At 45.5% G+C, this 15,757-nt stretch overlaps 1 protein-coding gene across 2 annotated transcripts; it reads right to left on the reverse strand.

Annotated features, from left to right (window-relative positions):
* Window positions 1-3,774: 3,774 nt before the first annotated feature.
* On the reverse strand, window positions 3,775-15,507 carry LOC149852455 (cytochrome P450 1A5-like). Of its 2 annotated transcripts, none has more exons than XM_090029186.1 (7): window positions 15,414-15,507; window positions 11,882-12,744; window positions 9,044-9,164; window positions 8,230-8,319; window positions 8,020-8,143; window positions 5,678-5,764; window positions 3,775-4,624 (listed from the first exon to the last, which is right to left on the reverse strand). In XM_090029186.1, the coding sequence occupies exons 2-7, from the start codon at window positions 12,725-12,727 to the stop codon at window positions 4,318-4,320; spliced, it is 1,575 nt and encodes a 524-aa protein (XP_089885312.1). In that variant the 5' UTR covers window positions 12,728-12,744; window positions 15,414-15,507; the 3' UTR covers window positions 3,775-4,317. The 2 variants fall into 2 exon arrangements, with proteins under 2 accessions (XP_089885312.1, XP_089885311.1); XM_090029185.1 differs by having other exon boundaries at window positions 15,295-15,507.
* Window positions 15,508-15,757: the final 250 nt, after the last annotated feature.

Below are 15,757 nucleotides of genomic sequence, written 5' to 3' on the forward strand. Positions count from 1 at the left end.
AATCACTGTTCTAAATTGTTTGATAGATCAGATTCCTGGCACTAGGACTAAAAACGGAGGGTTTAATCAGCATAGGGATAATTTTCCTGGAAAACATGCTGTGACAGTCTTGAAATCATTTTGTCTTCCGTGTGCTGTGAACAATAAATGACTACCTTCTGGTTATTTTTCTTTCCTAAACAGAATAGAGGTAGCTAATCAAAAATATTGTATAGAAATAAGCTGTCAAGGTTGGAGGAGGAAAGACCTGCTATATGGCAAAGTGTCATCTTGCATTGCAAAAATGAAGCTACTTGGCAGTTTTCTGGCAACTTAAGCTAATATCAGATGGCTCTGATAAATGTCTTCCGGGGCTGGAATGCTTGCCCTCAAAGATTTGCCTCTAGGAATAGGAATATGAAGCTAGCAAGATAATGTGGCATGGGAAAGAGCACAGGGCACCAGGCTGAATCTCAGGAGACTTGCATTTCACTCTTAGCTCTGTCACAGACCTCTGGATGGCCTTGGACAAGTTTCTTTCCTTTTCTGGGCCACTTTCACATCCCAGTTTGTCTAGTTAGACTGGGACCTCTCTAGGACATGGACTCTGAATCATGGGCAATGAATCATGGGCCATAAAACTGGCCAGTTTTGTGGTCCATGATTCATGGTCTGTGGGCCACATCTCTGAAGGTATTTTGGCACCTCAGAATGAAAGTAGGTGTCAGAGCCCAGATGGGACTAAATGCCCAACCTGCCAGAAACTAAGTGGCAGCTCTCCCCCAGCTAATGAACTTGCTGCTGGCTACATTTAAGGGCATCCTGACTGGCTTCTGGGGAGAGCAGCCTCTCCATTTAAGTGGCAGCTGATTGCAAGGCATCCATCAGTTCTGCTGGAAGACCCAGCCCAGAGATGGTCAGTGGATAATGATACTCATCATAATGTAAAGGGCTATGGCTACGTAGAGCAGAAATGGAAGAAGCACTATTATTTAATAGCCCAAGACTCGTTGTTAGGCTATAGAAGTAGCAACATGACTGCAGTAAGCCTCCCTGAAGCCTTTGGTTTCTGTTTTTGTGGCATCTGACCTTGCTCAGCTCTGCCTCTGGACTTTGGCTTTTGAATGCTCTGCTTGGCTTTGGGAATTGGGTTTCTGACTCTGCAATCTGAACTTGACCTGTATTTTGGACTCTGCCTCTGGATTTCCCCCTTGAATCTGACAACTTGGTCCCTGTTTCCTGACCCCTGGGTTGCCCTGTGATTCAGACTCCACCCTGCTCTCCCCACAGTGGCCTAATCATTAAGCAAGACTGCCTACAACCTGCTCCTTACAGTAGATGCTCAGTGAAACATTAACAAAGGACCCAGAAGTTTACAATGTGTATTAGGCACAGCTGTGCTCTTTAAAAATCCCAGGCACTTAAATAACTTTAAAAAGCTAGCCATCTTTTTTGTTGTTGGCTTGTACAGCACCTAACCCAGACAGATGACAATTGTGTAGTTCTGGAGCCTACTGTAATACACAGCTGAAACTATCAGCCTTCAGAGTTCATTCCTTTTTTGCCTTCCCTACAGGTATTCAGGATGGTGTAATTACATAGAGGAAAACCAAGCCAGGCACTTGCAGGGAAATAATGCAACTCCCTAGTAATTAGAGGGGACAGGAACTTGAGAAATGAGCTGAGTTTCACACCAAGATGCTAAAAGGTTAGACTGATGCCTAAGATACATCTGGAAAACCCTGCTGCTATAACACAAACATGTAAAAGGCCCAAGCTCCCCTTCCCACAGCACAGCTGACTGGTGTTACTTCATGTGGACTGGTGTAAGTGAATTCAGACCTGGCTCGGGAATGAAGTCTGAGAGAAAAAACATGATCCATGAAGAAGGTTCTAGTTTGCATGAATGTACTGGCAGAACAAAGAACTGAATGTGTATTTTATTAAAACCATCTAACCTAAAACTTGCTGCTTTCTTACTGTAAGTATGAGGAAGTGCTACAGGTTACAAGATAGGGCATATAGAAGGGAAAGATGGATTTGGGATCAGCTCCTTTAACTGCAGGACTGAAGGGGGCTAGGGGAAGGCTAGTACAGATGACTGGGATTAAAGGAAGTGTCTAGGAGACACTCTGCAAGGATGCTGTCCATGCTAAGGAGCATCCTATTGATAGTAGCTGGAAAGAAGGCAAACCCATACTTTGGTCTCTTCTGTAACATCCACTTGAACAAGGGGTCTGTTGAGTTGGACACTTGATTAGGACTTGATAACCTGTATTCTTTTCCCAGCTCTGCTACAGAGCCCCTATTGACCTTGGATAAGTCACTCTGTCTCTTTGGGCCTCAGTTCTCCCACCTGTAAAATGGGAATAACAATGGTTACTTCCTTTGTGAAGTGCTTGTAGATCAATGGGTGACCAAATGCTTTACCTGGGAGCTAGATGTCACTTTATTTTCCTTTTTATAGGGTGTAGACAGAGCTTGACAGCATCTTGCTACAGATCCACAGGCATTTGTTGGAGCCTTGCACTGGGCTGGGATCAAATGTGATAAGCCCATCTGTAAGTGGTTGCTTGGGCTGGGTAGTGAGAGCCAGCTGGGTGTGAGTGCTAGACACATTGCTTCCTACTGTGCTCTTGACTCTGAAAACTGCTTTTCCTTAAGCATACCAGCCTGTGTGTAACCTTCCAGGATCAGATGGACACTCACTGCCTTCCCTTTTCCAGACAGACAGCATTGTTTCATCTTCTCTTTCAAAGCCCCCTTTAAATCCACATGGGAGAAAGGGTTTGGGGGAGGGAAAGCAGGGTAGGATGTGTGGTCATGTAACCCTTTTAGCATTTGTGAGAGATAGCTGTGGGCAACACTCACTTGCTAACACCCAAAGCTGCATCCAGCTACCCTGTCTGTTGTGTTCTGTCCCAGCTGGAAGTGTTAATAACTCCAGTTAATCTTCTCCCCTTGAGGCTCTTCTGCATTGCCTCGCTTAATCATTAGTGTGATCGTACCAAATTCTCACTTTCTCTCTATTTTCTTATATCCCTTAAGAGATTCTTCTCTTGGATGAAAGCTCAAACCACAGTGTTGTGTTTCTGGCCAGTTTTATGGCTGATGATTCATTATTAAGACAGCCACAGCTGTTAGGGCTCTTTAGTATCTGTGTTTTTCTCCAGGCAAGCTAACTGCTGTGTGACTGCAATCAAAACGCTAAGGAACTTAACCATTTTAAACAACAACAAAAAATCTATTCTCTCTTTTGAGGTGGGAGTGGTGTGCCCAACCCCCATACATCCCCTTGAAAATCCCAACCTTCATCTGTAATATAGAAGGTAGGGTGGCCTATGCACATCCTAGACTATCTTATTCAGCAGTGCTTATGCTTTCATGGGCAACAACTTACTGTGACATGCTCTGACCTGGATCTATTCAGCTGTGCCTTTGAGACACATTCCCAGGTGCCCTCTTATCATCAGGGCCCAGCTAGCCTCAATCCCTCAACCTTTCTCTACAGCCTACTACTTGACCACTTAGAACAAAGTGAGATATGCCAGGGGCCAACTCCTTGGCCTTTGGTGCCTCAGCTTTACCTGTCTCGCCCAGGTCTTGCCAACTCTTAGCAGAGGTTTTAACTACTAGAAAAATCATATTCTTTGTTCTGTCCCACACTCAGAAATTACAGATCCCCTTCTCTGCAGAATAGGCCTGCTTGTTTGGCCAAATGCTCTGAAATTGCTCATCCCACTGATAATAAATTATAAGGAATAACAAAAAGATGTATTATAAAAACAAGAGGAATCATAAGAACCAGTAACCACATGTTGAGATACAGACAGAGATATAGGCATAAACAAACAAAAGAATATATTGGAACAATGATTTTGACCTTTCCCCCCATACACACCCTGCCCCCCATCTCCGCTGTAAGCTCTAACAATGGGACTGGCTTGGGCATCAAGTCAATACAGATCTTAAGTACATGATTGACTTCTAACTATATGGGTAGTTCCAATAGCTTCAAACTTTCAGCCTTCTTCTCTCTCTGCTGAGGACACATGACAAGAATATACCCTAGTAGCATTCAAGAAGAAAGCCAGTGGACAATCCCACCCATCACACCCACTCTCTAATAGCCATGGATGATCTTGGATTGTCCTGGAAAGCCTGTTGTGAGTCTCTAGGCCAGTGAAATGAAATTAGATAATGGACAGATAGCCTTTGAATTGACTTATTGGCCTCCTACTATTTGGGGCTCAGTTTACTATATAGACCTCATGAGCCAAAAATCAAATGGGCTGAGTTTCTCCTATTCAATCTCGTCAAGATTAATGTTCCTGTAGGTCACTGGGAGCTCTTCATTGGGAAACGCTGCTTGACCTGGAAGTGCTCACATCTTGTATGCTTCATTGTCAGTCCATAATGAGGGGTCATATCCACCTTTTTTCCATCACATATGTTGAACTCCAGCTGCTGCAGCAGGGTGGTCAAGAAGAGGAAGATCTCCCACCTGGCAATGGACTCACCAATGCACCTCCTCTTTCCCAAACCAAAGACCAGCACCTTCTCACCATCTGTCTTGTTGACTTCAGTCCCTTCGGCATTGAGGAAACGTTCTGGGTTGAAGGTAGATGGGTCTTTCCAGAGCTTCCTGGAATGGAAAGAGCAGAACATCTATCAATGGCTGGAGAGAGGAGGCTGGGGAACAGTCAGATGAACTTGGATGAGTATTAGGGGGTAGGCTGAGAGCTGAAACTGGGAAGCCTTGCCTATAGACTCAATGCCCATGTGCCTTTACTCAGGGATGCTTTTTCTACTTAAAATAATCTATCAGAAGCCACAAGACCCAATTAAACCCTAATGATGTCAGTGGTTGATCTATCCACATCCTTGTATGTAGCCTTGATAACTGTAATCTTGCCACATTCATACCTATTCAAGAGGGTACTGGAAAAACAACCTTCTTCATATCATCCATTCCTTTATATCCCTTCGTTGGCTCCCCTACAACCCCCACCATGTTCTCCATTGTATCTAACACAAGCTGCAGATGGATTTAATGGGCAGCCTAGCAGTCCACTTGCCTCTTGAACCCCTGCTGGGCACAGACATGAGGAGAGCTCTCCATTGAGCTGCCTGCAGTAGGACCCAGGTCCTTTTCTTGTCTCACAAAAATGTCCCCATGATCATTTCAACTGCAGTGAGATTTGCTCCCTGCAAATCTAGTAGGTCCTGGAGGAGGTTTGATAGGAACCAGGACCTCTGCATGGACTCTGTCCCCCAGCAGCCCATCCCACCTGATACTCCCTGCCAGCCCAGTCCCAATAGTTTATAGGCTCACTCCTTCCCTGACCATCCATCTCTATGTCCTCGCCTTCCATGGGTTCCCACAGACCATTAGAGAATGGGGGAAGCAGGGAAAATGCAGACAGACAGACAGACAGACAGAGCTACCTCATCTAGGCTAGCCTCCAGAAACAAATTAAGCTCATTAGGGCAGAAACTGTTCTTTCTGTTTGGCCTCAAAAGAACCTAGCATAACACAGAGAAGTTACCACAAACACAGCACCCTCACAATCAAGTACCAACCAGTCCTACTGAAAGTCTGTGGAAACAGTATGTTCTCTCTGAAAAACAAGGAGCCTCTGCATTGATTGGGGTAGGTCTCACACTGTGACATAACAGAGACTCTGAATGCACTTACTCATCATGATTGACTTGCCATTGGTTGATAAACACACATAAATCCTTTGGGATGTAGTACCCATTCAGTATGGTGTCTCTGGTTGTGCTGTGAGAAGAGAGTAAGGTTAAATCTGGAAATCTACAAGGCTCCTCTTCATTCTCAAGGCTGCAGTATTGCAGACAAAGACCTGGGGGTTACAGTAGAGCATAAGCTGAATATAAGCCAACAGTGTGCTCTTGTTGCAAAAAAGGCCAACAGCATACTGGATTGTATTAACATAAGTGTCACTGGCAAATCAAGGGAAATGATTCTTCCACTCTATCCAGCACTGGTGAGGCCTCAATTAAAGTATTGTGTCCAGTTTTGGGCCCCACACTTCAAAAAGAATGTGGACAGACCGGAAAGAGTCCGGCTCAGGGTGACAACAATTATTAAAGGCCTGGGAAGTATGACTTTTGAGAAAAGGCTGGATGAACTAGGGTTATTTACTCTGGAGAAGAGAAGACTGAGGGGAGATTTGATAACAGTCTTCAAATACCTGAAGGGCTATTACAAAGAAGATGGAGATGGACTTTTCTCTGTGGCTGTAGGGGACAGAACTAGAACCAATAGCTTCAAGCTTCAGCAGAGGAAATTTAGATTGGAGAGTAGAAGGACTTTTCTGGCTGTGAGGAACCAGAGAAATTATGGAATATCCATCCCTGGAAATTTTCAAGAGCAAGGTTGGATGGGCACTTGGATGGGATGGTTTAGTCAGGGATGATCCTGCCTTGAGCAATGGGCTGGACTAGCTGACCTCATGAGGTCCCTTCCAACCCTACTTTTCTAAGATCTGAAATGAGCTCCTGGCATATATAAGTCAGGATATGGCCCATGAGGAACCATTCTAGTGAGAGATTTCATAGATTTCATAGACATTTGGGCTGGAAGGGACCCTGGAGGATCATCGACTCCAGCCTCCTGCCCCAAGGGGAGGAAGTTAGCAGGGATCATAGGATCCCAGCAAGATAAACATCCAAATGTGTCTTGAAGGTGTTCAAAGTGGGTGCTTGAACTGCCTCCAGTGGTAGTCTATTCCAGACCTTGGGGGCTCGGACAGTGAAGAAATTCTTTCTTATGTCCAGTCTGAAATGGTCTTGCAGGAGTTTATGACCGTTCGACCTAGTCATCCCTTGGGACGCTCTGGTGAACAGACGTTCCCCCAGATCCTGATGAGCACCCCTGACAAATTTATAGGTGGCCACCAGATTAACCCCGAGCCTGCACTTTTCCAGGCTGAAGAGCCCCATGGCTCTCAGCCTCTCATCATAAGGTCTGTTTTCCTGACCTCTGATCATGTGTGTGGCTCTTCTCTGCACCCTCTCAAGCCTCTCCACATCCTTTTTGAATTGTGGAGCCCAAAACTGGACAGAGTACTCCAGCTGTGGCCTCACCAAGGCTGAGTACAAGGGGAGAACGACGTCCCGGGATTTGCTTGAGAAGCATCTATGGATGCAAGCCAGTGCTTTGCTTACTTTGCTAGCTGCAGCATCACACTGAAGGCTCATGTTCATCTTGTGGTCAATGATGACCCTCAAGTCCTTTTTATCTGTAGTGCTAGCCAGCGTAGCACTACCAAGCCTATAAGCATGGTGTAGGTTTTTCCTCCCAAGGTGGAGAACCTTGCATTTTTCAGTGTTAAACACCATCAGGTTCTCATCCGCCCATTTGCTGAGCCTGTCCAGATCTGCCTGGATCACCCTCCTGTCCTCAGGTATGGATGCTTTACCCCAGAGTTTGGTGTCATCGGCAAACTTGGCCAGTCTGCTTCCGACACCAATGTCCACATCATTGATGAAGATGTTAAATAGTACAGGCCCTTGGACAGAGCCTTGAGGAACCCCACAGGTCACAGTGCACCAACACCATTGGCCCCCATTGACCACCACCCTCTGGGTCCTACCACGGAGCCAATTCCCCAGCCAGCGGATGGTGGTCAGGTGGAGGCCACAGTTAGCCAGTTTAGCCAAGAGGTGATCATGGGATACCAGATCAAAGGCTTTTTTAAAGTCAAGATATACAACATCGATCTCTTCCCCCTTGTCCAGGTTATAAGTCACCTGGTCATAAAAGGAAATGAGATTGGTCAAGCAAAACCTACCCGCAACAAACCCATGGTATCCCTCAGGATATTGCCTTCAGCTAGTCTGTTAAGGATGGCCTCTTTGATAATCTTTTCCAAGATGTTCTTTCTAAAATCCTGATTTTGTGTCCCTCACAAAGTAATGAACTATTGAGCAAGTCAGTGGAACTATTTGCAAGCCAAGGGGCTGCTCCATGAGAGCTGTTCCCCCAAATTAATTGTATTCCTAGTTACATACCAGTGTGGGATTGTGAAGGGCAGGAAGGAGGAATATCTGAACATCTCTAAAATAAAGGCTTCAGTGTATGGCAGTATGGATCTATCAGAAAGCCTGGGTCTTCTCTCTCTGCCAATGTTCTGGTCTAAAGTTGTAAAGAAGAGGAAAAAGAGGTTGGATGTGGACATCTGAAGACAGGCATTTCAACTCTGATTAAAGACATGTGCTCACCTAGTTCTTCTTGAATCCTTTTCTGAATGTCAGGATAACTCACAAGATACATGAGACTCCAGGACAAAGCAGTTGTCACAGAGTCAAACCCTAGGCAGGAATGGAGGAAAAGCAGATATGTGAACATAGGTCAATGGTATCCCTATCTCTGAATTTTATCAGATTTCCCTGGATTATGTTAGGTTTCACCTTGCACATGCAGAAAGCTATGATAAGAAACTCCTTGTTATAGTTGTTCAGAGCTACTCCACTCTCATTCAGTGAACTTGGTGATTAGTCCTTGTGAGCCTGGATGCATGCTACATTTAAACTAATGAAATTCACATGGTTTTGAACACTGATGTGAATTAGGCAGGACTCTAACTGACCCCATCACTCTTTCCTGCCCATGGCAGGGGGTCAGATTTGATGATCTACTTAGGTCCCTTCCAACCCTACCAATTATGAAACTATGAAAAGCATTAGAATGGTCAAATTTATAGCTAGTGTCTGCAAGCTGCTTTGATCGAGCAGAAAGGATGTAATCCAGGGATCTCAACCTAAGATGGTGAAGGCCAGGGAGAGTATGAGAGGAGATAGATCCCTCTAGATATACCCTGTCCATGTGGTCTCTTTCTAAAGCATGCATGACTGCCAGCGTCACAGACAGGATACAGGGTTAGATGGTCTGAGCCAATATAGTGTTTCTTGTGTTCTAATGCAGCAATCTGGCATCTGACGCAAGGTGGCATGTGGCCAGGGCACTAATAACTGTAATCCAAGAACAGAGTCAGCACTGGCTTTGGCATTGAAACCTGAATGAGAATTATCTTACCAGCCCCAAAAATGTCATTGACGAGGTTGACAATCTTTCCCTCAGGGAGCTGAATGTCGGCATTTGCTTCCACTTTTTTTGCCTCTTCAATCAGTGAGTCAGTGATGTCTCGAATGTTGTCCTGAAAGAGAGAAGAGCAGAGAAAGAGGGGAAAAATATTCCAGCCCTGTCAGCACAGAAATAAAAAGGTAAAGAAAGAACAGCCTACTGCTAGAGAGACCCTGTGTGGGAAAAAACAGTACCGCTGACTCAGAAATGTCTTAGGTACAATAGCTTAAGAGAACATGTTCTTCTCCCTATAAATAGAACATTTCCCTGGGCTGTTAAAATAAGGGCATGAGACTATAGACCCTGAAAGTGCAAAATACCAAAACAAATGATGGTCAGATTGGTATGGACTGTGGGGAGTTTCACCTTCCTCTGTACTGGGGGGCATGGCCCTCTTCCTTGGAGCTCTTGTATGTGTTGTAACAACCCTTGCAGCAGCAGCAGGATGCTGGCTCCCATTGTCTCCCTGTTTTACCTGTGGCAGGTTAGGGTTCTGTGCCTTGCAGTTGTATGATAGGATTAACTGTGTAGTTTCAGTAATAGGTCAGACAAGGATTTGTATGGGTTGGTTTGGATAGAGATGATCCTGCCTCAAGCAGGGACTACATGACTTCCAGATGTCCCTTCCAACTCTACTTCTCTGTGATTTTATTATGTTAACCTCCTCTTTGGCACGTACAAATAAACTTCTTAAGCAAATTAATACTCAATGTATGTGGACAAAGAGAAATTTAGTGGTACAACAGCCCACACATCTCATGTCTTAAGATGTTCACAGAGGTGATAGGGATTTGACTGAAATATTCTTGGTGGTAATACTCTGGAAAACTCTGGAAAAAATCATTAAGGATCACATTTGTAGAAGCTCAGCAGGGGAAATAATGCTGAAAGGATATCAGCATGGATTCATTGCAGGTAGATCCTGCCTGACTAACCTTTGTTTCTTTTTATGACCAGGTCACAAAATACTTAGACGCAGGAGTTGAGGTAGATGCCATCTACCTAGAATTTAAGAAGGCCTTCAGTATGGTATCTCATTCTGTTCTTGTAAATAAACTGACAAGATGTGATATAGATGATTACATGGTCAGGTGGGTGGCAAATTGGCTTAGGGGTCACACCCAGAGAGTGGTGGTGGATGTGTTGATATCAACCCGGAAAGATGTGGGCAGTGGAGTCTCACAAGGCTCAGTCGTTGGACTGGTGCTATTCAGTGTCTTCATCTGTGACTTGGACTAGGGCATGGAGAGCACTCTGTCCAAGTTCACAGATTATACCAAATTATGAGGCAAAGTTAACACAGTCGAGGGTAGGGAACAGATCCAGGTGGATCTGGACAGGTTGGAAAAATGAGCAGAACAGAATAGGATGCAGTTCAACAAAGACAAGTGCAAAGTGCTGCACCTGGGCAAAAAGAACCACCTACACATTTACAGGTGGGGGGATGATCTTCTCAGCAGCACAGCAGTGGAAAGGGATCTTGGAGTCATAACTGACTCCAGGATGAACATGAGTTGTCAATGTGACAAAATGATCAACAAAGCTAACCATACTTTATCATGCATTAGCAGATGCATGACAAACAGGTCTAGATATGTGATGCATCCCCTCTTTGCAGCACTGGTCAGGCTGCAATTGGAGTACTGCATCCAGTTTTGGACACTTCACTTCAAGGGGGATGTGAAGAATCTTGCGAGGGTTCAGAGGAGGCCGCTCGTATGGTCAGAGGCCTGCAGGCACGGCCCTACGAGGAGAGATGAGGGACCTAGATCTCTTCAGCCTTCACAAGAGAAGGCTGAGAAGTGATCTTGTGGCTACCTATAAATTCATCAGGGGAGGGCAGCAGGGAATAGGAGATGCTCTATTTACTAAGGCACCCCCTGGAGTAACTAGGAACAATGGCCACAAATTAACAGAGAGCAGAGTTAGGTTGGGCATCAGGAAAAACTTCTTTATGGTAAGGGTCGCCGGAATCTGGAATGGGCTCCAAGGGAGGTGGTGCTCTCCCCTACCCTGGGGGTCTTCAAGAGGAGACTGGACAAGCACCTAGCTGGGGTCACCTAACCCCAGTGCTCTTTCCTGCCATGGGCAGGGGGTCAGACTCAATGACCTATTGAGGTCCCTTCTGACCCTAGCATCTATGAATCTATTAATCCAATTCTCTTTCAGCTGAAATAGCTGGCAAAAAAGTAGCATGGTCTCCACTAACAAAGAATTTTTCCAGTCTTTCTACATGGGTGTTGGAATGAACTAGCTAGCATGTATGTGCCTTCTGTGTGCCACAGGTCTTGTATGGGTAACTTGTAATATATGAGGGGCAAGGGTTTTTTTGTGATACCCTTTGCTGGACTATCTGTATGCTTGGCAAAGGTGATGGATAGGCCTTCAAACACAGATCTCCCTTCTTCAGGCTCTCTTTTGAACTGTAGAGCTGCTCCAATAATATATCAACAAAAAAAGAAAACCCCCAAAACCCATGGTTTTGATACATTTCCTGGACCATTATAGCTACAACAACACTCCAGCCCTACTGTAACTTGTAACGGGTATTCTTCTTCCTTGATGGAAGGGTCCTGCTTCTTCAGGGGAAGCTTATTAGTTCTATTGTGCTTTTCCTATGAAGATCTGAGTGCCCATCACCTGCAGCGTAACCATACCCATATATACTCAGGCAATCACAGATTTGTTAGCATATAGCCTGCAGCAAGAGGAGAAGCAACTAGAAGAGGCTGAAAGGGAGAGAATGTCTCTCGTATATGAGATGCTAACTGACAGCCCCCAAGCTCTTACCTTCTCAAAGGTCTCATAGTGCTCTTTAACCATTTTCTGAAGGTAACTGAGGAACCTGTAATTGAACTCCTTAAACTTCTTCAGGGACCGGATGGGCAGATACTGAAGCACTGGGATGAAATCTGCTGGGTTCCCAGAGGCAGTCACTTCTAGAAACTCCTCAGTCATGTTCACTATTCTGAGCAGTTCTTGGTTGTTGTGACTGTATCGCTTGCCAAAACACATGGCACAGATGACATTGACCACAGAGATCACCATGTACCGATAGGGATCAAAACTCCCCTGCTCCGTCATCAGTTGCAGTAACTTTCGGATGAGCTGAACTGCCTCTCTGGAGATGTGCTCTTCCAGCAGGCAGGTGGAGGAGGTGGTGGGGCTGGGAGAGACTGAGAACACCTTCAGTGCATTCTGGGCTAGCTTTCTTCGGGCTTTCCACACCTCCCCCGAGTCAGTACTGAAAGCCAAGCTCTCACCATCTGCAACATTGCGAAAGCTGTAGAGATCAGGACGTCCCATGAAGTCCTCCCCTTGCTTCACTAGGGCTTGTCTGATGGTGTCCAGCCCGCTCAGGACTAGCACAGGTTTGGTGCCAATCCGTATCTGCATCACATCTCCATACTTCCGGCTCATCTGAGTCAGTGACAGGTGTGGGTTCCTCCCCACCTCCAGCATGTTGCCTATCAGGGGGTATCCCCTGGGTCCAGGGAGTCTCTTTAGCCCCTGGGGGTTCTGTTGCTGAAAGGATCTGATGATGATGAAGATCAGGCAGAAGATAATGGAGGCGATGATAACCTCAGTGACAGAAATGATGCCTTGGCTTCCCACCAGCGACATTGCAGCCTTCATCTCTATGTCTATCAATTCTAATCAAAATAAACAACAGGTAATGTGTGCCTGGAGTCAGCAAAGGGGTAAAGTCCACCGGACTTCAAACTCTTCATACATCAAACCATTAGAGGACGATACCAGCTGTCCTTATATAGCCTAGCTGTGTTTGGCTCAAGCTGATATATAACATAGCTAAGTCCCATGTAATCATAGACTTCTAGACCTAGCTCTTTAGCAGCACAGAGGACAAGTGTCAGTAGAAGTTATGGTCCATAATCTGCTGCCACTGAGATCTAAAGATCCATATGGTCTGAGTAACAAAACTGCCTCAGGCTCCTCTGAAAATCACAGCCCAAGGCCACAAGTGGATCTGTCCCTAGACAGGGAGATGACCCCTTTTATTCACCTGTGTGTTCAAGGTATGGAGGATGCACTGAAGCCCTCCCTGCTGTTTAGCCAGTTTCAGCAAACTGGCTCTTCAACTCCAGGCTTCTTACAGGCTGGGACAGTCCTCCTACAGTAAGTGTAACTTCTAGAGCTCAGGGCAGGAGTCAGGAGATCTGCAGTCAAATCCCAAAGGTTTCCTGTGTGACCTTCAACAAGTCACATCATCTCGCTGTGCCTCGGTTCCTCATCTGTAAATCTTATAGTAAAGGATGTTGTTGGGGTAAATGAACTAACAGTGTTTGTAAAACACAGATGGAAAAAGCTATCTTACTGCAAAGACTTAAAGTACCATAAGTATTTTGCTTTCCTTTTGGGGGAACTGTTTTTTTCACTGTATCTGTACAGTGGCAGGAAAAGAAATGTCTAGCGTAGTTTGAAATATATGGGACCCTGAAACATCATCTCTGCCCTGGGGAAGCGGGAAGGAAGAAACGTTGGTTTGTTGTTGACTGCTCAGGCTACTAATTGATCTTAAGCTCAAAGCCAGATCTTCAGCTGAGGTAAATCAGTGTAGTTTTATACAACTACCCCAAGGTCTGGCCATGGACACTTATCCCAGTCCTACATGAGACACACTAGTTGAACATCACTTGGGGAAAATGGTCAAATGTTGGTTGGGCCAATTCTATGGAAAGCAAGGTCTGGTTCTGCAATGGGGTGTATTGGACTGTAGTGACAGATTTATGACTTATTAATGAGGTAGCATCAGGAAATCAAAATGAATCATAAAGTAATTCCCTTACAGGAAAGGTCCTGCCAGTGTTAATGTTAAATGATCGCTGTCCTATTGTTTTTTTAATCATCCCACAGAATACAAGGGGGGAAAAAATCTTTGCCAGAGAATCTTAAAAGGTTATTCCAAAATGCAAAAGAAGAGATATCCAAGAGGACTTTCTTGCTAAATTCCATAAGGCTGAAGAGAGTTTCTTTAATTCAGCTCCTAAAATATTATATAAAGTTGTTGATTTCATTGTTATTAAACATTACAGAATTTTTGCATCATGGCTGATCTACTGCATTCTGAATACATTGATTATTTCCAAAAAGAACCTGTAGTTTGGGACACAATGGGCATATTTAGCCTGCAGACTTATGATGGTAACTACTGATACTTCCAATATGCCATCCTGCTTCATGCAATCTACCTTTGAACAGGAAGCAGTATAACCACAATTGCATGTATTTTAGGTAAACAAATTAGGACTGTTGGTTAAATGTATTATTACAGCCTTCAGATGCACTGTTTATGTTAGTAAGGATTAGTCTGACCCTTACTACTACCAACATATAAGCTAAGATCACTCCAAGAGTCTAGAGACATAGCTCCAGCTTCTGTATCCTCAAACAAGCAGGTTAAAGGGGCTGATTCTTCCCTTCCCCATGTGCCCCCCAACCCCCCAAAAAAGGAAGTACCCGACTTCTCTACTCACTTCAAAAGAATGTGAACATATAATAAGAGACAGATGCACACACAACCCCAACCTACAGTCCTCCATGAGCTTTTGAAACTACCCTTTTTTTTCAAAAGTATGCAAAGATAAGGGCTGTGAACCCACCAAATGATACCAGCGTGTCTCAAAAATGTGATGGAGCCATAGGCGACGAAAGGCTAGAGCTAATGGGGCTTAGTCCCCCCCCAAAAATGCAGGGCAGTGGTGGCAGCGCAGAGGACCACACATGCCCCCCAGATTTGTGCATGGGATGGAGGCAGGCTACTGCTGCAGGCTGGGCTCTGTGCCCTGGATTTGTGCTCAGTGCTATATGCCTTCCACACGCTGGCTGTGCCTGCTCCACATCCCTTGCCTGCCTGGTGGTGGGAGGCATATGGTGTCGTGCGTGGCTCCTACGCAACTGCAGCAGGGCGCAGAAGCCTAGCCCACAGTGGCAGCCTGCCTCCGTGACACCCCACACACAAACCATATGGGCATGTGCCCCACGATGCTTTCCCGGGGTGCACACAGTGGCGGGAGCCCCCCAGAGCCCTTAGACGAGCCGCCGAGGCTCCGACCATCCCATGACTCACCCTCGCCTTTGGGTCCCATTCACCCCAGGCTCTGCCCCTGCTGCACTCCCTCCCTCACTGTGGTGGCCTTGATCTATGCCCCCACCCCCTGCCCCTTCCCCTTTCACAGACTTACCTGCTGGGGTGGGGGGTGTATGCGTGTGTGCATGGAAGTATTTTTTAAGTTTAAGTTTTACTCAGCCCCCCCACAAATAATATTTTCTCCCTCTGCCTATGAACAGAGCCAAGCTGTACTTATTGTCTTCAGCTGGATGCTCCTTTACTATTAATCTGGATGCTCCTTAGTAATAGTACAGGCACCACTGCCAGTGAGCTGGGAACTCCTGCTTCTGGGGAGCCAGGTAGTGGAAGGGTCTCTTTTGGACAGCTCTATAAGCACCTCCCTGAAGCCTGGTTGGCCAACCATTCTCTGGTCACATGGCAAAATTAAAGATAATTGGAGATTTATTTCTTGGAGGTTCACCACGATAAATAGTTAGTTACATAATAACTCGGGTCTGCTACAGAGCCTATCAAAGAAGGCAGGGGGAGTATATCTATTGATTTCAGTTCGTACGTTCCCACACTCCAGGTGACGT

This window comes from Crocodylus siamensis, chromosome 15 (genome assembly GCF_052110815.1).
Source record: "Crocodylus siamensis isolate JL-2025a chromosome 15, ASM5211081v1, whole genome shotgun sequence".
Classification (NCBI taxonomy): Eukaryota; Metazoa; Chordata; order Crocodylia; family Crocodylidae; genus Crocodylus; species Crocodylus siamensis.